This window comes from Nycticebus coucang, chromosome 2, assembly GCF_027406575.1.
Source record: "Nycticebus coucang isolate mNycCou1 chromosome 2, mNycCou1.pri, whole genome shotgun sequence".
Classification (NCBI taxonomy): Eukaryota; Metazoa; Chordata; class Mammalia; order Primates; family Lorisidae; genus Nycticebus; species Nycticebus coucang.
This window is the reverse complement of record NC_069781.1, coordinates 166,542,356-166,566,829: the sequence shown is the minus strand read 5'-3', so window position 1 is coordinate 166,566,829 and position 24,474 is coordinate 166,542,356. Positions and strand designations below refer to the sequence as shown.

General features: G+C 51.4%; 1 protein-coding gene across 7 annotated transcripts; it reads right to left on the bottom strand.

Annotated features, from left to right (window-relative positions):
- Nucleotides 1–3,021: 3,021 nt before the first annotated feature.
- On the bottom strand, nt 3,022–24,185 carry PLA2G15 (phospholipase A2 group XV). Of its 7 annotated transcripts, XM_053605213.1 has the most exons (7): nt 22,945–22,951; nt 17,127–17,242; nt 12,904–13,060; nt 6,883–7,001; nt 6,547–6,645; nt 5,856–6,080; nt 3,022–3,599 (listed from the first exon to the last, which is right to left on the bottom strand). In XM_053605213.1, exons 5-7 carry the CDS (start codon nt 6,626–6,628, stop codon nt 3,088–3,090), a joined length of 819 nt encoding a protein of 272 aa, XP_053461188.1. In that variant the 5' UTR covers nt 6,629–6,645; nt 6,883–7,001; nt 12,904–13,060; nt 17,127–17,242; nt 22,945–22,951; the 3' UTR covers nt 3,022–3,087. The 7 variants fall into 7 exon arrangements, with proteins under 7 accessions (XP_053461188.1, XP_053461147.1, XP_053461173.1 ...); XM_053605172.1 differs by lacking the exons at nt 17,127–17,242; nt 22,945–22,951 and adding an exon at nt 23,204–24,185; XM_053605198.1 differs by lacking the exons at nt 17,127–17,242; nt 22,945–22,951 and adding an exon at nt 24,046–24,167.
- Between the last annotated feature and the right edge of the window lie 289 nt (nt 24,186–24,474).

Sequence of the window (24,474 nt, the reverse complement as noted above, 5' to 3'; positions counted from 1 at the left end):
CATATGCCGGAGGTGGCTGGTACTAAGCCCAGCCCCAGCCACAAACTGCCAAAAAAAAAAAAAAAAAAAAAAAAAAAAAATCTAGCTAGCCGTTGTGAGTGGCATTCCTTTTCTTTTTTTTTTTTGCAGTTTTTGGCCAGGGCTGGGTTTGAACCCACCACCACCCACATATGGGGCCGGTGCCCTACTCCTTTGAGCCACAGGCGCCACTCCCGTTGTGGCATTCCAGCTACTTGGGAGGGGAGGATGAGACAAGAGGATCTCTTGAGTCTAAATTTGAGGATGCTGTAAGCTATGTATGGCACTCAATCCCAGGATCACAGAGTGAAACTCTGTCTCAAAAAGAAAATGAAAATAAAAAATAAAAATAGAAAAACTAGCTGGGCCTCATGGCAGGTGCCTGTAGTCTCAGCTACTTGAGAGGCAGAGGCAAGAGGTTGTTGCAAGTTGGAGGTTGCTGTGAGCTACGATGCCATGATACTCTACCCAGGGTAACAGAGTAAGACTGTCACACACACACAAAAAAACTACCAGTAGTGGGAATTGCCCCCATTCTTCAGAGGAGGGAACATAGCCTCAAGGAGGGCAGGAGTCTCCCCAGGCTACTTGACAAGAGCTGGGACTTGCGCCCAGGTCTGCTGGCCCTGAAACCTGCTCTGACTCCATGTCTTCTCTGTGCAGCCACCACCCGGCTGATACAGGGCAGGAGTGAGTGAGTAGCTATGAGGCCATCACAGGTGGCACTAGAAGTGGGTGGATCTCAGTGCTGAGCTGGAAGTCAGGCTGCACAGGGATTGGGGGTGAGGCTCCTTTTCATTTGATCCTGTTATCTGAGCCACAGCTGCTTGTGTCATCCCCTCTCTGGGCCACCCCTTCCTTTCCGATTGGGCCGAGTTGGCTGAAGAGGGTTCAGAGCGCCCTCTCCTGGCCTGTGATGTATCAAAGCCTAGGACCAGGCTGGTGGGGCTCAGTGGAAAAGACAGGAACTAGGGCTCCAATGTGTACTAGCTGCATTGGCCCCAGGCTCTGGACCACAAAATTCAGCCCTGGACCCTATCCCTACCCATGTTTCCTTATTTCTGTCTCTGTTTCTCTGTCTTGTCTATCTCCAGTAGCTCCCCAGTCTCTCAGTCCCTGTCTCTGCCTATCTCCCTCTGTCCATACCAGTCTCAACCTAGTCTCTCTTCCTCCCTCAGTCTCTCTCTGTCCCCAAAGAGGAAAATATGTGAGGCAGATGAGCTGGAAAAGCAAAATATGGTGAGTAAGCAGAAGGAAAAGGGTAGTATTCTAAAAAGAATTCCAGGTTCAAATGATGCTGAGACCTATAAGCTGAGGGAGTATACAGGCTCAGAAGGAGAGTCTAGCCAGGGTGTCCTGCAGGACTATCCTTACTCCCAAGAACAAGGGGCATGTGGGGTCTGCTGACCATGCAGTAGCAAGGGGAGGGCAGGAGCCCCATTACAATGGGAATGTTTCAGATTCTGGTTTTTAGTCCAAGATGGGGAACTGGATTTCAGGAACGAGAGCAGCAGGATGAAGCCAAAGAAGGGCAAAGGAGCCATGCTTTGGTGCTGAGAGAACCCAAGAAGTCCTCAATAAAGGTCCAGCCTCTGGTTGGACAGGCCTCTTCAGCTCCCTCGTACCATCATCACCTCCCTCCTCTCATGCTCAGAGCAGAGCCTTGGCCAGGGCCCCTTACAGCATCCAAAATACTTTTATTGCCAGAATCGAGGTACAGCCTGCTCAGAGCCAGCCTCCTGCAGGGCCTACAACTCAGGAACAAAAGGAGAGACAGATGCCAGGTATGTACGCAACAGAGAAAATCCAGCTCCACAGAAACCTTGTGAGACAACAACTCAGCCCAGCCTAAGTGAGGCTTTGGGACCCCAATCTAGAGGCTGGACCCAACTCTTGGCCTATAGCCAGTTGCCCACTTGAAGTCCACTGCTACCAGGGAAGGCCCAGACAGCTGTCACAAGAAGACCCCACACAGCATCCCAGGACAGATGGAAAACCCAGAGGGAGGGCCTCAGGGTACCTGCTCTTTCAGGGGCCTACTCAAGTTTCTGAACTGGTCCCTGTAGACTAAATACTACTCATCTGCCTGGTGGGAGCAGGGACTGGGCAAGAGCCTCAACACCTCTCAGCCCCATGCCAACCCAATTGGGTACTAGAGACCCTAGGGCAGAATGGCAGTGTAATAGTGGGGTTAGCAAGTGGGCAGCTTGGGGTAACTGTGAGCAGCCTTGACTGTTTCCTTGAATTCCTTTTCTTCACAGGTACCTAGAAGGCCATGGCACTGGCCTTTTCCCTCATCCTTGAACTGCAGTCCCAGGGTGAAGGCAGGTAGCTTTAATACTGGGTCAACTGCACAACTGAGGAGATCAGGGCTCCTGGAACGTGGCCTCCAGAACTAGAGGCCCATCTGTTATCCAATCCAGAGCTAAACTGCTCTTGGAGGTGAGGGAGGTAGGAGTGGAGTCAATGTCCCAGGGGCTAGAAACCATAAAGAACACAATTAACTGTCCCTGCCTGCAGGGGATACTTGGCTGCCCCTCCTGGGGAAGCCACAGGGAAGCCACCAGTTCCAGCTACCCATGGCAAGTGGCAGGCCTACCTGTGGCCAGCATGTGGAAAGGGTCACCCAATGGGCCAGAAGCCCATCCCTGGGACCTTTGAGGATAAGACCACAGCATAGTAATATCCCTCATAGGAAGGCTGAGGAGCCAGGACCCAATGGGTGAGTGTGAAAAGGCCATAGGAATAGGAGGAACACGTGTCCCTGGCTGGGGATTGAAGCCAGGGGCCAGCCAATCCACCATACAGAGCCAGTCCTGAGGTCACAATTCCACCATCAGCAGCATTCCTTCTGTCAAGGGTCCCTTGAGTCCAGACTCTGATTTCTTCTGTCTGCACTGTCACAGAAGGATAAATAGCTCTTCTCTGTGGCAGATACTTCACAGCCCAAAACCTAGGGCCTTGAATGGTTTGTCAGAAACTTTGCTAAACTTTCTGGGCCACAATTGCCCCAGAGGCCAAAAGAGGCCCCGTGGCCAAGCCATCCAGTAGCCCTGCCTGGTACAAGAATCAGGGCCCAAGAAGCACCTGTTTCAGATAGGCTAGGGTAGTGGCGTTGGCCAGCATCTCGATGTGCTCGCTACCTGGTAGCTCCTGCAATGACACCTCTTGCTCCTGGTGGCTGCGCCAGGCTTGGCACTGCAGGGCACTCTGCAAGTTCACAGTGCCATCGCCATTGCCAAAGCAGATTTTAGGGTCACGGTCGGGGAAGCTGTCATAGTAGAAGGACTCTGGTGTGGGAACCCCTGTGCCATAGAGGCAGTGTAGCTGCACACCAGGTGGCACCATGGCTTCAACCAGAGCCTCTGTGTCCTGCCGCATGAGCCAGCCATCTTCAAAGCCAATGTCCTGGAAAAACCTGCGATAGTCACGCAGTGTGTAGTTGATTGTAGGTGTGTGCACAAACACCTTTTCAGGTGACCAGCTATAGTTGTAGGGCAGCAGCCAACTGGTGGAGACAGCAGACCGCTGCTGTTCCCGGATCTTCAGGGGCCCGATGACTGGGATCCGGTTATTATCTCCTGCAGGGAGAGGGCTCCAGTCAGTATGTGCCTAGGAATGCAAGCTGTCTAGGCAGCATGTTTGCTACTAGGTCCCCACCAGACCCCAACAGTGGCCCAATCATCATCTCTACACTGTTACCATCATTGTAACTCCCATCCCTGCATCAGCTTTAACTGTGTCTCTCTCTTTTTTTTGCAGTTTTTGGCTGAGGCCGGGTTCGAACCCACCACCCTTGGTATATGGGGCCAGCGCCCCACTCCTTGAGCCATAGGCACTGCCCTACTGTGTCTCTTTATTTTTGCTATATCTGAGAAGCATATAGCTAAGACTAGTCTTATTTCTTTTGTATTTCCCAATCATAGATTTAGGCAGGACATACCCACAAGGTGACTTATGTTTCCTCATCTGTAAACAGTACCCTTCTCTAAGCACTTATCACCAGGCCTGTGGGCACTGATCTCATCTAAAGTGAATCAGCAGATTGGTAGCCCAGAGACATGTTCCCTGTTCTCTTTTATTAGACTGAACTGTGTACACATTTTTCTTTTCCTAAGCTCAGATCAGCATTCACCCAGCTCTGGTCTCATTCCACTCACCTGCCCGTGCCCTGACCTGGGTAAACCAGGTCTGCTGGAGACAGGCCATAGGGGAGGGTGCAGATAAGAGTCAGAGTCCCTCACACACAGGAATGCAAACAACGCAAGCACACCTGCCAACCAGTGAGACCTCCAGAGGATGAGCTGCAACTTGGGGACAGGGCCTCTGGCCTCAAGCCCCATGGTCAACTATCACCCCACCCTACATCTGAAAGCAGAGTGGCCTCTCTGACTGACTATAGGGGCTCAGCTATGCCTCCTAGGGCCTGGCTCTAGGACCCCCTAAGGAAAGGGAATCCCCTAGGGTTCCCTGCATTCCCACACCCCCACTCCTGGATTGCCAGGTCCTGAGAGAACAGTTTCCCAACATCTGAGGCAAAGCTTTAAGGGACTCACAGGGAAACAGAAAGGGGCCAGGGCCAAAAAGCCACCAAGGCCAAACTCAGGGTGTACCCATGTCTGTCCCAGGGTAGACTCCAGGCTAGACAGAGTAGGTGGCCCTGATGAGCCCTCACTATATCTGAGCCATGGGCTCACTGTCCATCCAATTTAGGGTCACTATCAGTAGAGGCACTGGGTCTGAGCCGATCACAATGCCAGCTGACCAAGCAGGTCAGACAGTGCTGGTGACCTGAAGAAGAAAGCTCACAGTAGGCTTGGCACAGCCCTGGCTCACAGCTCCCACAGTGAGGGGCTATGGGGTTCTTAGCCAGTCTTGGCAGAGGGAGAAAAGCTTCCTCCTAAAGCAGGAAGCTCTACCCTATGGCTGCAGCTGGCAGGTTCTGACACCCATGAAAAGGCAAGTGGACTGGGGAGGACTCAGAAAGGGAGTGGCTTTCCCAACCGCCAGGCAGCAGATGATTCAGTCAGATCTACACCTGTTCCCTCTTTCAGTTGCCCACAGATGGAGGTGCAATTCATAAAGATAAAACTGTAGGCCAGGTGCAGTGGCTCACATCTGTAATCCTAGCACTCTGGAAGGCTGAGGCAGGTGCATCACTTGAGCTCTTGAGTTTGAGACCAGCATGAGCAAAAGCGAGAGACCCCATCTCTACTAAAAACAGAAAAAGTAGCCAGGCATTGTGGCAGGTGCCTGTAGTCCCAACTACCAGGGGGAGGCTGACGCAAGAGGAATGGAGTCTGAGGCAAGAGGATTGCTCAAGCCCAAGATTTTGAAGTTGCTTTGATCTATGACTCCACGGCATTCTACCCAAGGCGAGAGAGTGAGACTGTCTCAAAAAAAAAAAAAAAAAAAAGATAAAACTGTAGTCTAGCCTTTCCCCTCTGGGGCAGAGGTGTGGATGGAGAAGCAAGGATAGGGATAAAAGGAAAGGAGACATTCTTTGGGTCAAACCAAGTGAGGCCAGCCCACTGTGCGTGTATGTGCGTGCACAGGTGAGCAAGTACCTACGTCACCAACCATTATCCTACTCCATGAACATGCTGTAAGAAACTTGCACTGATTACAAGGGCTATCAACTAGAGTGGTGAAATTGGGAGTACTGTTAGATTCCCTTTTGGAAAAAAGATATTTGAAAAAGAATGCCACTGTGGAAACAGAAGAGTGCTGACTCAGGAGCAGAGACACAAAGGGTGATGGCCTGCGAGGACTGTGGAAGCCAAGAGGGGTGACATTCCTGGTACTAGCCCCCCACTCTGGGCCAGATAGCATCTTACCTGAGGCCAAGACACGGAGGGTCTTGGCCACACCCCCCCAGGGTGCGCCCAGTGCCACAAAGGCACTGATATACTTGTCTTTCCAGGCCTGTGGCTGCTGCTGCAGAAAGTAGAGTGTGTACATGTTGCCCATGCTGTGGGCAACCAGCACCACAGGGCCCCCATACAGCTGGTACATCTCCTCGATCATCTCGCGGAGGGCCAGGAAGTAGGGCCCGTTTTCATCTGCAGGCCAGAGCCAGGCAGGGGTCAGGTGGGAAGCATCCTAAGGCCTGAACCACTGACTGTTTCTCAGGCCAGACCCGGGACTTGGTGGATGGGGAGGGTGTCAACATCTAAATGGGAGCATCTGGTTTTCCCCCAGGTTGCAGGAAGGGAGGAAGCAAAGGGACTCATTTTCTCCCCCTCAACCTTATTATCTCTCCCCAGGGCACAAGAGGCCCAGAGATCCCAGGGTGAGGGATCAGGGAAGAGGACAGAATGATCGAGAGTGGTGACTATGACCACTAAGGGGTAGCCCACCCTTTCAGGTTCCTCTGAGCTGGATGCCAGAGGCCTGGGGATAGGGGAGAGCCCCAAGGTAGAGGAGAACCCAGGACCAGGTGAGAGCCCAACCAAAGCTTATGGTGGCTATGACTACCTTGTCCCTGCCTCCCAAGACCTCAAAGAGGGAAAGAGGGTGACTGCTTACTTGGGGCTCGGCGCCAGTCATACGGGGCCCCTCGGACATCCTTACCCCGTGTATAACCCCAACCTACAAGGCTCTCCACCATGGTGTGGAAATAGGAACCTGTAGACAAAAATGCATAGGATTAGAGAAGACACAGCCAGTCCCAGCCCCCCCACCACACCTGCTGCAGAGACTGTGAAATCTAATATAGGGAGGCCCTGGAGGAACACTGCAGGGGCTGCCTTGGTCAGAGATAGTTCACAGGCTATTCCCTTCAAACCAGCAGAGTTCTTCCAAGTCCAGTCCAGGAGAACCCCCAGCCCTATCTCCAAGAGGCCCTGAGGAAGGACTACATACCCACGCTGCTTTTGCTGGGGTCCAGGAACTCCAAAGAAAAAGTCTTCCCAAAGCCAGGGACACGTACATCCACACCATCAGGAAACTGGGTGGCTCTGGACGTTCTGTTGTAAACCAGCCTGTCAGAAGAGGATACTGAGCTGATGACCCAGAAATGACATTGAACTTGGTATGTCCCAATACTGCATTGTGTCTTGAGTGATACTTCCTTCCCACTCCAGGTTTGGTCAGATATACAAGGGAGACCAAAAAGTAACAAAGCAGGTTTATAAAGTACACATCAGAGTAACCACATCCAAATCTCACCCCCACCGAGTCTCACTCCAGGACTCCTGTAAAGACAACAGTCCCTTCTCCTGAATGTCACCTACTCCAGAATGAGAGCCTTGGACCTGACTAGAAGAAGGCACTGCCATGAACTTCACACCTATTCCCCATAGGCAGCCTGTCATTTTGGGTTCCCATGCTCCATCTCCAGCCAAGGAGATGGTGAGTGCAGACACAAGAGACCAGACAAGGACCCCGCCTCAGGACCTACACACATACATCTGCTGTGTGAAGGGTGGTGGGTGAGAGGATGGAAGGGTGGGCAAAGCACTAAGAAATGATGCAGGATAACTGCACTGGACACGGCGGTCAGCCAATCCTCAACCACAGCAGCCATGCAGGAAGGGAACAAACCAGGCCGATACGACTTACTCAGTATCCTTCAACCATAGAACGTGCCAGGCCGGGACCACAACACCTAGACTTCTATTTCTTCTTAAATCAAAGGGCTTAGTCAGCAAGTTCTTAAGGCCATGACATAGCACATGGCCTATAAGTTAGAGCCCTTTATTCATTTTCTATTTATTTTGAAGTTCTTTTTTTTTTGGCCAGGGCTGGGTTTGAACCCTCCACCTCTGGTATATGGGGCTGGCGCCCTACTCCTTTGAGCCACAGGCACCGCCCTATTCATTTTCTATTGCTGCATAATAGCAATAGAAGGCATAGATATAGTTTGCATAACAAACTACTACGGACTTAGCAGCTTCTAATACCACATATATTTTCCCCCGAAAGGGGGTGAAAGCAGTACCTGTTTCATAGGGTTGCTATAAGACTAAATAAAAGAAAGGGCGTACAATGTACAGTGCCTGTATTCAATCTGGGGACACATCTTTGGAAAAAATGTTGAGCATGTAGTTTCCATAGCTGCAGCTCAAAACAGAATCAGAAAAGAGAGTCCTCAACTTAGTGCTGAGGATGTGGCTGCTGTACCACCTCCTTTGGGAAGTGGATCCTGGAGAAATGATGCATGACAGATGGGAGGAAACAAGAGAAAAGCCCTGTGGGGCTGGCCTTGCCTCACATCAAAGAAACAAATGTGTCTGAGAAAACACAGGAACTGAAGCTCCTGGTGGTCCTGACTCCCACCACCCCCCCTTAAAGAACAGCCACAGAAAGCTGACAGGATCCTCAGTATCCATCCAAATAATAGCTCGTGGAGGCCCCTTCTCTCCAGGGCAACTTGTAGATTATCCCAATGGCTACCCAGCAAAGTGCAGAAAATTGTTCTGGAAAGCCAAACCAGTTCTCTGCTGAATAAAACTCTAAACAGGTCAGAGAATCAATGAAGGCAGACCTGGCCCTCTCAGTGTCAGCCAGCACCTCCAACTGGCAGTACCTGAGGCCATGTCTCTAGTACAGAAATAGAAATGTAGATCAACAGCCCAGAAATAACCCCATCACACAGAGAAAGAAGGAGTCAACAAAACACGCATGGTAAACAACAGAAGGGCAGGGTGGCTGGGGAACCAGCTGGCGGGTCTCTGGGAGAAAAGTTTCAGTTACGGGATTCCATTCAGCTCAAACATTGATTGGGTACCAACTGAGTTCCTATTTCTACCCTTACAAAGATAAAACAGAGACACAGTCCTTGCCTTTAGGGAGTTCAGACTGAGTAGGGACCTCAGCTGAGACCAGTGTTTTTCAAACTTTTTTATCTCACAGCACACTTGAACCTGTGGTTAAACTTCTGCAGCACACTTAAATTATGTTGATCAAATAAATAAATAAATACATAAATAAAGTAAAAACAAGAATATACTTACTGTGTTCTGAACTTCTTTCAAAAATAATTTAATTAATGATCTTTAAAAATTTTCATAGAATATCAGTGTGCCCTGGCACACAGGTTGAAAATCACTGGCTTAGGGCGGCGCCTGTGGCTCAGTGAGTAGGGCGCCGGCCCCATATGCTGAGGGTGGCAGGTTCAAACCCAGCCCCGGCCAAACTGCAACAAAAAAATAGCCGGGTGCTGTGGCGGGCACCTGTAGTCCCAGCTACTCGGGAGGCTGAGGCAAGAGAATCGCTTAAGCCCAGGAGCTGGAGGTTGCTGTGAGCTGTGTGATGCCACGGCACTCTACCGAGGGCCATAAAGTGAGACTCTGTCTCTACAAAAAAAAAAAAAAAAAAAAAAAAAGAAAATCACTGGCTTAGAGTCACACTATTCTGGTTTGAATCCTGGTTCTGTCATTTAATAGCTAGTGACCATAAGCAATTCTGTAACGTCTTTGAGCTTCCAGATTTCCTCATCTATAAAGCAGATTTAAATTCTATTTCTTCTTAAATCAGTTTTGGCAATTTGAATTCTGTTGGGGAACATGTCCATTTCATCTAAGTTGTTAAATTTGTTGAAATTATGTTGTCCATATTTCCTATTGTCTTTTTTTTTTGGCCGGGGCTGGGTTTGAACCCACCACCTCAGGCATATGGGACCAGCGCCCTACTCCTTGAGCCACAGGCGCCACCCTTTTTTTCTTTTTTTTAAGAGACAGAGTCTCTGGCGGCGCCTGTGGCTTAGTCGGTAAGGCTCTGGCCCCATATACCGAGGGTGGTGGGTTCAAACCCGGCCCCGGCCAAACTGCAACCAAAAAATAGCCAGCATTGTGGCGGGCGCCTGTAGTCCCAGCTATTCGGGAGGCTGAGGCAAGAGAATCACTTAAGCCCAGGAATTGGAGGTTGCTGTGAGCTGTGTGAGGCCACAGTACTCTACCGAGGACCATAAAGTGAGACTCTGTCTCTACAAAAAAAAAAATAATAATAAAAAAAATAAAAGAGACAGAGTCTCACTTTGTCACCCTTTGATAGAGTGCCGTAGTGTCATAGCTCACAGCAACCTCCAGCTCTTGGGCTTAGGCAATTCTCTTGCCTCAGCCTCCTGAGTAGCTGGGACTACAGGTACCCACAATGCCCAGTTATTTTTGTTGCAGTTTGGCCGGGGCCGGGTTCGAACCCGCCACCCTCAGCATATGAACCTAGTGCCCTACTCACTGAGCCATAGACGCCTCCCTTCTTGTTGTCTTTTTAATATCTGAAATACTTAGTGATGTTCCCTATTCCATTTCCTGACATTAGCAATTTGGGCCTACTCTTTTGTTATTGAGAAATCTAGCTAGAGTTTTATTAATTGTACTAATCATTTCCAGAGAACCAACTCATACTTTCATTGATTTTCGTCTATTGATTATCTGTTTTTACCGTTTTCTGCTCTTTCTACATATTTTGACTATAATTTTCTATCCTTTTTCTAGCTTTTTAAGATAGAAGCTTCTAAAAAAAAAATAAATAAAGCATATTTAAAAATAGCACGTGGAAACAGCCAGTTGTTGTGGCGGGCACCTGTAGTCCCAGCTACTCTGGAGTCTGAGGCAAGGGAATCCCTTAAGCCCAAGAGTTTGAGGTTGCTGTAAGCTGTGATACCATGGCACTCTACTGAGGGAGACATAGTAAGACTCCATCTCAAAAAAAAAAAAAAGGCAGTGCCTGTGGCTCAGTGAGTAGGGCACCGGCCCCATATACTAAGGATGGCAGTTTCAAACTCAGCCCCCGCCAAACTGCAACAACAAAAATAGCCGGGCATTGGTAGGCACCTAGTCTCAGCTACTTGGGAGGCTGAGGCAAGAGAATCGCCTAAGCCCAAGAGTTGGAGGTTGCTGTGAGCTGTGTCACCACAGCACTCTACCGAGGGCGATAAAGTAAGACTCTGTCTCTTAAAAAAAAAAAAAATAGCACTTGGTATTCCCTTCAGCAGCACTTATACTTAAAATTGGAACAATGCAGATAAGATTAGTATGGGGGGATCAGCACCTGTTTCATAGGGTTGCTATAAAACTAAATGAAAGACAGGGCTTATAGCATACCGTACCAATTGTATTCAGATTGTATTATACCAGATTGTATTCAGATTGTATAATACCAGATTGTATTCAATCTGGGGAAATAGCCTTGGAAACATGTTTAGGGTATGAACAATAAGCATGTGGCCTAGAGCAAGGAGAAGTGATATCTGGAGACTTCAGAAAAGGACCAAAGCAAGTGGGGGGATTTTTGTTTTGTCTTTGTTTGTTTGTTTGTTTGCTTTTAAGATAGCCTGTGTTACCCCAGGCTAGAGTGCAATGGAGTTAGCCTAGTTCACAGCAACCTTAAATTCCTGGGTTCAAGCTATCCTCCTGCCTCAGCCTCCAGACTAGCTGAGACTATAGGCACTAAGCCACCACCCCAGGCTAACTTTTCTGTTCTTTTTTTTTTTTTTTTTCCAGAGATAGAGTCTCACTTTATAGCCCTCGGTAGAGTGCCTTTGGGGTCACAGCTCACAGCAACTCCAACGTCTGGCCTTTAGGCAATTCTCTCTCTTTTTTTTTAATTTTTTTGTAGAGACAGAGTCTCACTTTATGGCCCTTGGTAGAGTGCCATGGGCTCACCCAGCTCACAGCAACCTCCAACTCCTGGGCTTAAGCGATTCTCTTGCCTCAGCCTCCCAAGTAGCTGGGACTACAGGCGCCCGCCACAACACCCGGCTATTTTTTGGTTGCAGTTCAGCTGGGGCTGGGTTTGAACCCGCCACCCTCGGTATATGGGGCCGGCGCCTTACCAACTGAGCCACAGGCGCCGCCATTATGCAATTCTCTTACCTCAGCCTCCCCAGTAGCTGGGACTACAGGTGCCTGCGCTATTTTTTGTTGCAGTTTGGCCGGGGCTGGGTTTGAACCTGCCACCCGCGGTATGTGGGGCTGGTGCCCTACCCACTGAGCCACAGGCACCGCCCAACTTTTCTATTCTTTTTTTTTTTTTTTAAAGTTCAATCACATTATTTTATTTTTAGGGATGTAAAAATCAAATGGGATGGCATGGTAAAGAGAGCATAGGATATGAATTGGACAAACCTGTGTTTGAATCCTGGCCAACTTTTCTATTCTTTTTTTTTTTTTTTTTTGTAGATTCAGAGTCTCACTGTACCGCCCTCGGGTAGAGTGCCGTGGTGTCACACGGCTCACAGCAACCTCTAACTCTTGGGTTTACAGATTCTCTTGCCTCAGCCTCCTGAGCAGCTGGGACTACAGGCGCCCGCCACAACACCCGGCTATTTTTTTGTGGCAGTTTGGCCGGGGCTGGGTTTGAACCCGCCATCCTTGGCATATGGGGCCAGTGCCCTACTCACTGAGCCACAGGCGCCGCCCAACCAACTTTTCTATTCTTAATAAAGATAGGTCTTGTTCTTGCTCAGACTGGTCTAAAACTCCTGAGCTCAAGGGATTCTCCAGCCTCAGCCTGGATGAGTGCTAGAATTAAAGGCCTGAGCCACTGTACCCAGCCCCAGGGCAAGGTTTTAAAAGGTGAAAGGGAGGAAATTTATCAGGCAAAGGGTGCTTGCTGTTTTCCCAGGAGGAAAAAATAGCACATGACTTGGAGACACACTGTCCTACAAAAATCAAGTCAAGGGCACAGAAAGGAGTAGGGTCCTGTGCTGAGGCTCTGAAAAGGAGCTGGGGAGTAGCTACTGTGAACTGAGAGGGGAGGGACAAGAGCAGCTGGAAGGGGAAGAAAGTTCTGTCTGGGAAAGTGCAGAGGAGGTGCTGACCATACCAGACTGAGGACAGAGGAAGGAAAGAGTTCGGTGAACTCTCAAGGTGGAGACAAGAAGGAACGAGCTCTAGAGGCCTCTCTGAGTGTACTCCATCTGTTGCCCCAGCCCCCAACCTGATATTGTCGATCCAGCAGTCAATGATGACAGGCAGCAGCAGTTCGAGGTTCAGCCAGAGTGTGAAGTAGCTGTCAGTCCTCTTGGAGCAGAGGTAATGCACCACCGTTGGCTTGTCCAGCTTTGCCTCCAGCTGGTTACCCAAATCACCAGGCACTGCAGAGAGGCATAGGACATGCATTTGCCCTGAGCCTGGAAGGCTCAAGACCCGTAAGAACTTTGAAGTCTGCAGTAGACCCCCACAGGGGCCATGGATACCATGGCAGATCTCTGCACTTCCACATCTAAATTAAAGCACAATACTGGGGGCAGGAAAACCAAAGAGCAGGGACCTTGACTGAGAGGCCATGCTACCATCTTCATGCAGAAAAGCTACTTACTGCCATCATGTAGCAGGCAAGTGAGAAGCCTGCATGGACACTTGGGAGAGGCCTCACATGTTTTGTGGAAGGCCTCTAACACTATCCCCTAATCCAGATAAAATAAATCCCTTGGATCTTCACTGCAACATCCTCCTGGGCCATTTAAAGAATATAAGGGGGTGGAGGGTGAAGTCACTTTCCCATGCTGGGCCTCAGTTTCCTTAGTTGTTAAATGAGATCTTGGCCTGAATTACCTCCACAAACACACTCCTCTACAACATGTGGTTTCTATGGTGAATGGACCCATATGAGAGCTGTGACTGGAATGTACTTTGAGACCCCTCTGAGTGCCAGAACCCCCAAAGTTTGGCCAAGGCCCTATCATTACATATACACCCTCGAATCTAGAGCCCAAAAGTGTTCTACCCACAGGTATCTTCAAGCTATAGACAAAGCAAACAAGGCCTTATTTACCCCCATAGAGGGAGTAAGAAACACAACAGAGCACTGGGCCAGCCAAAACTGAATCAAGAGAAGGTATTCCAGGACAGGCTTGTGGAAAGGAGGTGATGAACTGAAACACAACTAAGCTTACGCTGGCACATGCCACCCTATTGAGGTCCCCAGGCCTTACTGAAGGCCAAACCCCAGTAAGGTTCCAGAGAGCAACTCTTCTGGAAGGCCCCATCATTGCTGGGAGCTTGTATTGAAGATAGCCACCCTGAAACTACACAGTAGTCCAGCCACAGCCCAGTGGGGCTAGGCATGACCATGCCCTAAGGATGATTTTTCTCCAGTCTGTTTTTTTTTTTTTTTTTTTGGGGGGGGGGGCGTTGTTTTTTTTGAAACAGAGTCTCACTTATTAACCCTTGGTAGAGTGCCGTAGTGTCACAGCTCACAGCAACATCCAAATCTTCAGGCTTAGGCGATTCTCTTGCCTTAACCTCCCAAGTAGCTGGGATTGCAGAAACCCACCACAATGCCGGGCTATTTTTTTGTTGTTGTTGCAGTTTGGTCGGGGCTGGGTTTGAACCCACCACCCTCACTATATGGGGCCAGCGCCCTACTCACTGAGTCACAGGCGCCACCCTCAGGCAGTCTGTTTAAAACACACAGAGCCTTGGGGCCCTTGGAACACCCAAATCTCATTGCTTCAAAGCACTTCACAGTCTATTTACTCCCAATGACCTCAGTATCTCCCAAACATTTAAGATCCAGGATCACTGAGTAAAATAGCCAGTGTGGGTCTCCTGAGAATTGACAGGGCGTGCCCTCCCTGTGCACCATCCCATGTCTTCAGGGCACCAGGGGAGGCAGGTGATGTGGGTGCAGAGGTGGGGAGTCCCCATCATAATAGTCTCTGGTGACATCCCTGTGGGTTGTGGATTGGACAGGGCAGTGCAGAGAGACCTTGGTCACTGCCTTCACCAAAGAGGAAATGGTCAAAAGAGGAAATCACCAGATCTGCTTTGCCCAGACGTTCCTTGGTCTCTAAAAATAGCAGTGGTCACTTCCTGAGCCCCTCTGTGCCTGGAAGGAACTAGGACAAGAGCCATCTATGTGACTTTCACCTCAAAAAAACACTAAGAGATACATCCTTATTATCTCCACTTAACAGATGAGGCGAATAGGCAGATGAGGAGACTAGGCTGGAAAGGTGGAAATGGCCTTGCCTATAGTCTCTTGCTCAGGGTCTTCTGAATAATTCCTCTGATCTGTTTCCTCCACTACCATTTCGGAACCCACCCCTAGGGAATTTTGATCATCTGATGGCCAAGATCAGATGCTTTATGCCCAGGAGCAGTTTGTCCACTGCTCACCATGGAGTCTCCCAGGATTTCTGCCAGGAGTCTCATTCCCTGAGAAGCTGGTCAGGTTAGGATTCTAGCTGCTCAGTGATTCCAGGTGAACCTGAAGCGCTGTTTCTGCAACCTAAGATAACCAAAGACTGTCTGAATTAATGAATTCAGTTAGCACTAATCCAGGCGGAAAGGCTGTGTGCTAGCCATACACTACAAACTTCCCAATGCCACACCCTTCAGACTCAAAACTCTACAGGCCCACTTGTGGCTCTCTGAGGCCCCCAGGATAAAGTCCAGATGACCCGACCAGTCACGAGTCTTGTACAATCCAGTCCTCCCTTGACTCAATTCCAGCCAGCCTGGACTGGTCACCTTCCTCTGCCTAGAAGTCTCTCCTGGCCTTAGCTCCAGATATACTCCAAGAAGTCTTCCCTGACACCCACCCACCCAGGCTGGGTTAGTGGATTCTCTGTGTTTACCCAGTACAGGCCTCATCTCTAGGGATCATTGTTAGTCCTATTCTGCAAGCTTGGGGAAGGCAGGACCAAATCTGCCCAAATCCCAGGGTAAAACTAGGCCCAGCATCCCCCTGAAACATTTCCTGGCCTGGAATTCCTGGTGGGCCTCCCTGGCATCACCTTGCCCACCAATCCTACACTTCTGTGATCTGCATTATCCCCATTAAAATACTCTGAGCAAAACCAGCATAGGAAGTCATGCTGTAGCAGATTCAGTATATAACTTATGTTTCAGATACCCTCTGCCCTGAGGTGTCCTGGCTGGCCACCGACACAACTCTAGATGAGAACGATGACGTGAACAAGGCACTCAAGACCTGGTAGACAGAAGTCTCATCCCTGCCCATCACCACAAGAAAACACTTTGACTCCAGTACAGTTGCTAGAGTTGTGACCAAGGAGAAGATGGCAAGGGGAGGTCACTCAAGTCCAAACATAGCCTAGCCCAACTAGGTCTGGTTGGGGTGAGAACACAGGCATGTCCCCCTGGTACCTGTTAATGGCTCTTGCCCCCAAACCTTTCCTAGCTTCAGCCATCTTCAGTTTCCTTTAGATCTCCTCTTTCAAGCCCAATGCCACTGATTAGATAAGTTGGGAGGGGGGCTGGTGGCCAGCTAGGAGATCCATCCTTTCCCCAAAGAGCTTCCTTTCAATAATCTCTTCTGAAATAGGTGGTGCTGGAAGGATAAAAGGTGACAACTTTCTAGCCAGGGCCCAGGTCGACGTGAAGAACAACCCTGAGGCCATTCTACTCACCCCACCAACGCTCAGGAGTGGGGCCAAAGCCCTTCGGTCTTTCCAGCTAAAATTGGGGACAAGGTGAGGCAAGGCTTGGGGCTGACGTTGACATATGGATAAACTGGATGGTAACTCTCCCACTCACCCTAATCTTCTACCCAGGTAGGTGGTGGGAAGCTCACCACACCCGCGCATAGCATGGCAGGAGGTGGACCCACCGATCTGGTTGACAAAACAGACACCAAGACGCTCCCGCATCCAGTGCTTATAACAGGTGAAGATTAGGAAGACAGCCCCGCCCGCACCCCATCCTGCTGGACAGGCGAACCCACTACGAGACGCGCGCCTCACCCAGCACCACCGGGGGATGACGTCGGGCCGGTTGCGCCGGGTCCGCAAGCAACATTAGCAGCAGCAAGAGGAACAGCAGGCCACCAGGCAGCAGCGATGCGCGACAGGGGCGGAGGCCCATGGCGTGCGAACGCCGCTGAAAGTCCTAGATGCGGGTTCAACGTTCTCTGCTAGCGCCTAGGTGGGGGCGGTGGCGGCGACGCACTTAACCCCGCCGCTCGCAGCCGCCCGCAAATCAGAGCCCGCCTCTCCGAAAACAGCCAGCCAATAAAAACTTGCCGCCAGGCACATCCCTCCCATCCGCCCCGCCCTGGCCCAACCTCCAGCCAGCTCCCTTAACCGGGTTGCACGCCGAGCGCATCGATAGATCCAGGTACACTCAGGCTCCCCAGGCTCTCAGCCCGCTCACCCAGAGCCAGCTCGCGGCTGTTTCTAGCCCATCCCTGAGTACCTGAGGTCCACTCTGTGCAGCCCTCACCCCTGTTTCCTGGTGCCTCTCTGACCCGGAGGATCTGGAACCGAGTGGGCCGAGGGAGGACAGGGCTCCAGCGCTCCCACAGAGCGACCCTGGTCAAATTAAGAAGAGGGGAAGTGTGTCCCGGATAGTTCTTCAACCTTAGGTGACCCAGGGCTAACGAGGACTTTTGTGCATTTCCACACCAGTTCTTTGCAGTTCTGCATTTTAGGGCGTAACCCGGGTAGTTAGGGCGCAGGGTTGGAAGTGGGCTTGGACCTCGACCGTATGCCATGGTCCATTTGTAAATTCCTCTGCAGAGAGGAGCATAGGCGGCTTGTCATCGCCCCGCACTCCCATTCTATGTAAATCTAGGATCCAGAGAAGACACAAACTCACTGTGCCAAGAATCAGAGGCAAAGACCTGACAGCTGGGAATATGCCATCACCACGGTCACTCTAGAATAGAGGGACCGGTGTGTTTGGGAAATGAGGTCTTGACTCTCCACACACCCACTTTGAAGGCCCACCTGTACTTGTTCCCAATACCTCCATCCCACCCCTCCTTTCTTCTTGGGTAAGAAGCAGACCCAGGGTTAACCACTCATCATCTTGGCTAGCCCTCCTAAGTTAATATAGTGAAATACTTTGGTGACTAGGGTACCACCCTCTTTTAAGGTCCAACTACCTCCCAACTTGGGCCATGGCTCAGGGCCCTCACTCCCAAAGCCTCTGCATACCCCACCTTCACCCTTGCCCCAGCAGAGGGTTTCCAAAGACCCATCTGGTGAAGGACCAGTGTGAGAGACCTTATAGATCCTTCTGCCAGGACTAAGAACAAGCAGGAATCCAGAGTTAATGGTTTAGATGGGGGAGGGGAAGGATCAGGAGAGACTGGACCCCCATGGACTCCGGCCACAGTCTGAATGCCTTGTCAGCCCAGCAGCATCAGGTGACCATGGACTCCTGGAAGGGTAGGGATTCCTTAGGAGGGATTCCCAGGTGCCCCACCCCCCACAGGTCCTGCAGGTGTTGGGGGCCATGTCCACTGGCGTAGGGGTAGCAAGGCCTGGCCACCCGTGCTAGTACTGTGAAGATAGGTGAAAAGGTAAGGGTCCTCCCTTTTCACAAGGACACTACCATCCACCTTATCCCTCAAGCTGCAGACCTGGAGTCATCCTGGACTTGATGCCTCAGCACTTCCCAGACCCATGACGCAAGTGATTACTAAGTTTTATCAGCTCTACCCTCCCCAAACTAAACTACCCTCATCCCTGTAATAGCCTCTTCCTGATTTCTGCCTTATTCCCAAGGAATGCTCTCTACTCACCAAGTTTACACCTTTTTTTTTTTTTTTGAGACAAGAGTTTCACCATGTTGCCCTGCCCTGGGTAGAGTTCCATGGTGTCACAGCTCACAGCAACCTCCAACTCTTGGGCTTAAGCGATTCTCTTGCTTCAGACTCCCAAGTACTGGGATTACAGGCACCTGCCACAACACCTGGCTATTTTTTTGTTGCAATTGTCATTGTTGTTTTAGCTGGCCTGGGCTGAGTTCAAACCTGCCAGCCTCCGTGTACATAGCCATCGCCTTAACCACTGAGCTATGGGTGCTGCCAAGTTTACACCATTAAACAATGTCAGATGCCATAATTCTCCTCTAACCCCACTGGCAAGCTTTTCATGGTATGCATCTCATACATAGTGAGAATCCTGCGAGGTATTCTGGCCTTGTCTCCCCACCTTCCACTCCTCCTCTTTCCCAGCTGCCCCATCTCCAGTTTCAATGGCTTCCTTGCACTGGTCAACCAACTTCATTCCCCCTCAGGACTTCTGCACTTGCTACCCTGAGACCACTCTGCATTCCCCAGTTTTGGGGACTTGATTGACTTCTGCATTTAGGCCTCAGACCAGACATGACTGTTGGATATGAAGCAGCCCTGCCTGGCTTTCATTAGAAAGTAATGGCTGCAAGAGCAAGCTGTTCACCTATCCTATTCCTGTCCCACCCTGGGTTATCAGTTACTACCTAGCCCAGTTCGTGGCACACAGCACATGCATAATAGATGCTGAATGAGTGATACATCTCCTTTTCTACAACCTCTCTCTTCCAGGACAGGGTCCTAGTACCTGTGAGGCCTAGAGGAGTAGTAAGGGAGGTCAGCAGAGATGGAAGTGAGTTCTGGAAAAAATTGGGAAAGAAGGAAGGTGGTTCCCGGGGAGGAGAACACTCTGGGCAGAGACAGGAGGTGAGAATAAATCCAGAGACTGGGAAGCCAGACTAGCTGTGTTACCTTCCTTTGGATGAGCACACAGCCAACAGCCTTCGTCTCTCCTGTTTTGGGGCCCTTTGCACTTCCTCTCACTGGCCCAAGCTCCAAGTCCCCTATCTGGAGCAGGTAGATAACTGAACTTGAGACAACCAAACTAAGACCAGGGCTTCTCAGCTGGTGTGGTGGCCAGAGTTGAGCCCGTTTAGAGGCAAATCAATTCTCCCTAAAGCTCAGTGTGTGTAGGGGCACATATAGGTTGGAGGTCCTTGTGGTAGGGAGTGTGGCACATCTCATGGAACCTCCAGGGTGTCTGGGAGTGGTGTCCTCCCACCTCCCTTTTCTGCCAGGCTCAGCAGACCTCTATCCTGGCAGCCTAATACTGGTGCAATTACCACAGAACCCCAGAGGCACAGACTGAGCTACTACTGGCCTCCTAATCAGGAAGGCTGCCTGGAGGAAGAATCATTAGCATGGGCCTGGAAAGATGAGCAGGCGCTTTCAGGGAAAACAAAGGGATGGGTGGGTAGGGACCAGCAGGGAGCTCGGCCCATGCAGCAGCCTGGGGACCTAAAGAAACAAGTAGTGTGTCCAGAGCACTGGGTGGGGCAGGCTGACTGAGCGAGGAGAGAAGTTGGCGGCCCTAAAAAACTAGCTTAAAAACTTGGCCTACTTCCGTTCAGGGAGCCAGGAGTCACTCGAAGATTCTAAAGTCTGGGGTTGCAAGGAGGGCACCCTTTTTCACCTCAGTCCTGGTGCACTGCTCACCCTTTTGTATTACGCTCCGCCCCCTGCTCCTCCACCATCTGGGCCTGGCAAGAGTCAGCGCGCCCTCTGGTGGGTACCCAGCAGTAGTTTTGCAAAAGCGCGGACCTCGGAACTCCAGAGGAGCCTGGGTGGCCCAACAGTAGCAGGGGTGGTAGTAGACCTGGCCGGCAGCTGAGGTTTGGGCTGGGTCAGGGTCCGTAAGAGTGACTCCCCGCGGTGGCCCCAGCATCGAATCCTCTTCCACCTCGGGATCTTTTTTTTTTTTTTTTAAGATTTATTTATTTACTTTTTGTTGTTGCAGTTTGGCTGGGGCCAGGTTCGAACCCACCACCCTTGGCATATGGGGCCGGCACCCTACTCACTGAGCCACAGGCGCCACCAGGATCCTTTTTTTTTTTTGAGATGGAGTCTCAAGCCGTTGCCTTCGTTAGAGTGCTGTAGCATCACAGCTCACAGCAACCACAAACTCTGGGGCTTAAGCGATTTTCTTGCCTTAGCCTTTCAAGTAGCTGGGACTACAGGCACTTGCCACAATGCCAGCTATTTTTGTTGTTGTTGTAGTTGTCTTTGGCCTTTTAGCTGGGTTCGAACCCACCAGCCTTGGTGAAGATGCTTTACACCACTCCTAGATGCCCTGGAGGTTCCACCAGATTGAGGGCCCCAGTCTTCCCATACTTGTGGTCAGAGAGCTGGCTACATACATTAGGGCTTCAGCCTGGGCAGGCCTCAGAGGGCTGAAGTGAGGATGGAATGTTTGTGAGTGTGTGGCCCATGAGACCCAAATTCTTCTTCCAAATACCTGGAGTGCAGTTTGGCGTGCCTGGAGTTGTCTGGCTTTGGGTGGGGTGGGATGTTGGGGCCTTGCCTACCCCTTTCCAATACCTATCTCCTATTTATTAATTCATGCTTAATGGGGCTGAAGGGCATTTTTCAGTGAAGTACAGAAATCTCAAGCTACAGAGGGCATCCTGTTTTACAGGGAAGTGCCTTGAGAGAAGAAAATCTGAAGGAAGAGCTGGGGTTAGCTACAGCAGGCGCAGAGTTGGAGGGGAGCAGAAGGTACAGATAAGGCTCTATTGTAAAGGCCCTGTGGCCGGAGGCTTACCATTACTGAAATACCCCAAGGCAGAAGAAGTAAGCCTTAGACAACAATTCATTCACTCAGTGCCAGGTCTCCTGATAGAAGTTGAGAATGAGCCTGTCTGTCTTCAAGAATCAGATGATGGGGGCTGGGGGTGGAGGGAGCCATAAAACTATTAGTAAATCATGTTAGAAGTGGATTAATTTGGGGGTAGCTATGAGAGCAGGTTGGGGGACAGGAGTGAAGGGTTTTTTTTTTGCAGTTTTTGGCTGTGCCTGGGTTTGAACGCGCCACCTTCTTCAGCATATGGGGCTGGCGCCCTACTCTGTTGAGCCACAGGCGCCGCCCAGGAGTGAAGGTTGTTTAGTAATAGTAATAATGGGATCATCTGTGAAGACCCACCTGAAAGAGATGAGTTCAGCAGAGCTGGGGCTTCCCCCTTACTGAACAAATTGTTTTTCCCAAGGGTTAGGAATAGTCTTGTGATTGGGACAACCAGGTGGGCGCCAAACAGTTTGGGGGAGCTACTCTATGTTGCCAAACCCATTCCTCAGCTGGGATCTGGGCACACATGACTGTGTCTCCAGTGGGAATGCGCTCATGACGGCCAAGGGTGCCACAATAGAGAGGCTTCCCAGAGGAACTGCCATTGAGATCAGCGCTGAAAGAGTAAGTGGGACTCCTGAGCAAGAGAGAGACACCCCACCCCCACAGCCTGTCTCTACTAAAAATAGAAAAACCAGGGCGGCGCCTGTGGCTCCATGAGAGCGCGCCGGCCCCATATACCGAGGGTGGCGGATTGAAACCCGGCCGCGGCCAAACTGCAACAAAAAATAGCCGGGCGTTGTGGCGGGCGCCTGTAGTCCCAGTTACTAGGGAGGCTGAGGCAAGAGAATCGCTAAACCCAGGAGTTGGAGGTTGCTGTGAGCTGTGTGACGCCACGGCACTCTACCGAGGGCGACAAAATAATACTCCGTCTCAAAAAAAAAAAAAAAAAGAAAGAAAGAAAAAGAAAAACCAGGTCGGGCGGGGTGGCTCACGCCTGTAATCCTAACACTCTGGGAGGCCGAGGCGGGTGGATTGCTTGAGCCCACGAGTTCCATACCAGCCTAAGCCAGAGCGAGACCTGGTCTCTTAAAAATAGCCGGGCATTGGGCGGCGCCTGTGGCTCAAGGAGTAGGGCGCCGGTCCCATATGCCGGAGGTGGCGGGTTCAAACCTAGCCCCGGCCAAAAAAAAAAAAAAAAAAAATAGCCGGGCATTGCGGTGGGTGCCTGTAGGCCCAGCCACCCGGGAGGCTGAAGCAGTAAGATCGCTTGAGCCCAAGACTTTCAGCTTGCTGTGACCTAGGCTGATGCCACGGCACTTTATTCAGGGCGACAGAGTAACATTTTATCTTAAAAAAAAAAAAAAAAAGTGGGAATGCGAAGGTGTACGAATGGGGTCACCAGGAGGGGCCAAGCAGAGACCAGGTAGTACCCGGACCTCCCGGCAGCGGCGCTAAGGCTCTGTCCAGTAGGAGTGAGAGCTCAGACAGAAGACAGGAAAGAAGCGACGCAGGTCAGCAGAGTTTTAGAAACGCGCGAGAGGAGGGGCTGCTGGGGTGAAGCGGAGCAGGCTAGAAGGGCATGGCCCTGGTGAAGGCCCTGCTCCGCGCTGCGCAGGCGCACTCCCAGGCGGCAGGGGGTGGGGCCTTACCTCGCAGTTGCTCCCCACCCGAAGAACAAATATTTGAGATTCCAGTGTTATCGTGGGGGCGGAGCCCGCGAAGAGACGTTTTCCACTCCCCTCGCACCTGATTCGCTTAGAGGTTGTGGGGGGGTGGGTACAAGAAGGTGAGTGTCCGGGTGGGCGTCCGGTTTGGGGCTGCCACCATCCTGACCAGGAAGTGCTAATAGACCGAAACCGCCCCCCACCCCGGAGAATAGGGCATTTTCCACTCACTCCCAGTCCCAACCTGAGTGAGTCACTTCTGTCCTTGGCACCTCAGTTTCTTCAGCTGCCAAGTGGGAACATGCTGCAACCTGGCAAGACCTCGGAGAGGCCTCATCCACCCTGAGGTCTCTAGCCCCCAGGTACCCCTCTTCCCCGGGCATGACTTGGATACGCGCCCAGGTCGCCGGCTCTCTCCTGTTGTCCACAGGCCCGGACGCAGCGCTCTGCATGTCCAAAAGCTTGAAGTGCAAGCTCCCGCTTTGGTCTTGTGTTGAACTTGACAATCCCTTATCTCAGCCAGACTGGAGCCCCGCCTTCCCGCGGCGTTATTTAAGTTCTCGGTCACGTAAATGAGAGAAGTAGGGGAAGTACGGGGCGGTCTGGGAACGCACCATAAAGGAGTCTCACCAAACACCCCGGGCGAAAGGGGAGCTGGGAGCCCCCAACGCGGTACTGTCTGAATTAGGCTGTAGGTCCGGAATGGAGGATGAGCCGCCTGCACCCGCGTAGACTCAACGCGAGTCCCCACCCGCCGGCAATCTCCAAGCAACAGGCCGGTCAGGCTGGTGCCCTCACGTGGGGTAGGGGTGAGGCTCCAGGCCCAGACTATCCTGCTTCAGCCCCCTCTAGGGTGCAGCTTTCAGGAATTAGGGGAAAGAGGAGCGTGTTCTTTTCCCAGCATTGATGCTTGCTCACCTTCACCCCACAGACCACGCTTTGGCACTTCCCGGAGCCGGGCTAAGGGCCTAGCATCTGTGTGGACAAGCCGGTCTCTGTGACGTCTGGCGACCACCCCAAAGCTCTAACCACTCTAATGATCCCTGTCGCCCTCCCCTATCTCAGCCGAGCTCTGAGGATACCCACCACCGGCCTCCGGCAACTCCCACCGCTCCCTTTGATCCTTAGTGACTTCGGTCAAACCCAGACCTACTGTCGTGACCCCCACAATCCCTAGACTGCCTCCTGGTGACTTCCACAGGTCTGTGACCTTCACGGACAGGATAAAGCCTCCGGTCTTTGCACGTTCCTTTACCAAGAACTCCCGGTCCTTGGGAGTGGGAAGAAGCAGAATGGGTTCAGCGTCAGAGAGGACCAGCCCGGGAAGTAGGAGTCTGGATTCTGAGCGCGCTCCCGGGCTAGCAGTATGAATTCTAGAGTCCCGGACTGGGTTCCGACGGCCCTCCTGCAAGGTTCCCGGGGCCGCTCCGGTCACGTGTCCTACGGGGCCAGCAGGTAACTCGCCGGGAGAGGGCGGGGGCCGGTAGCCGCCCCGCCTTGCGGGGCGCCGCGGGC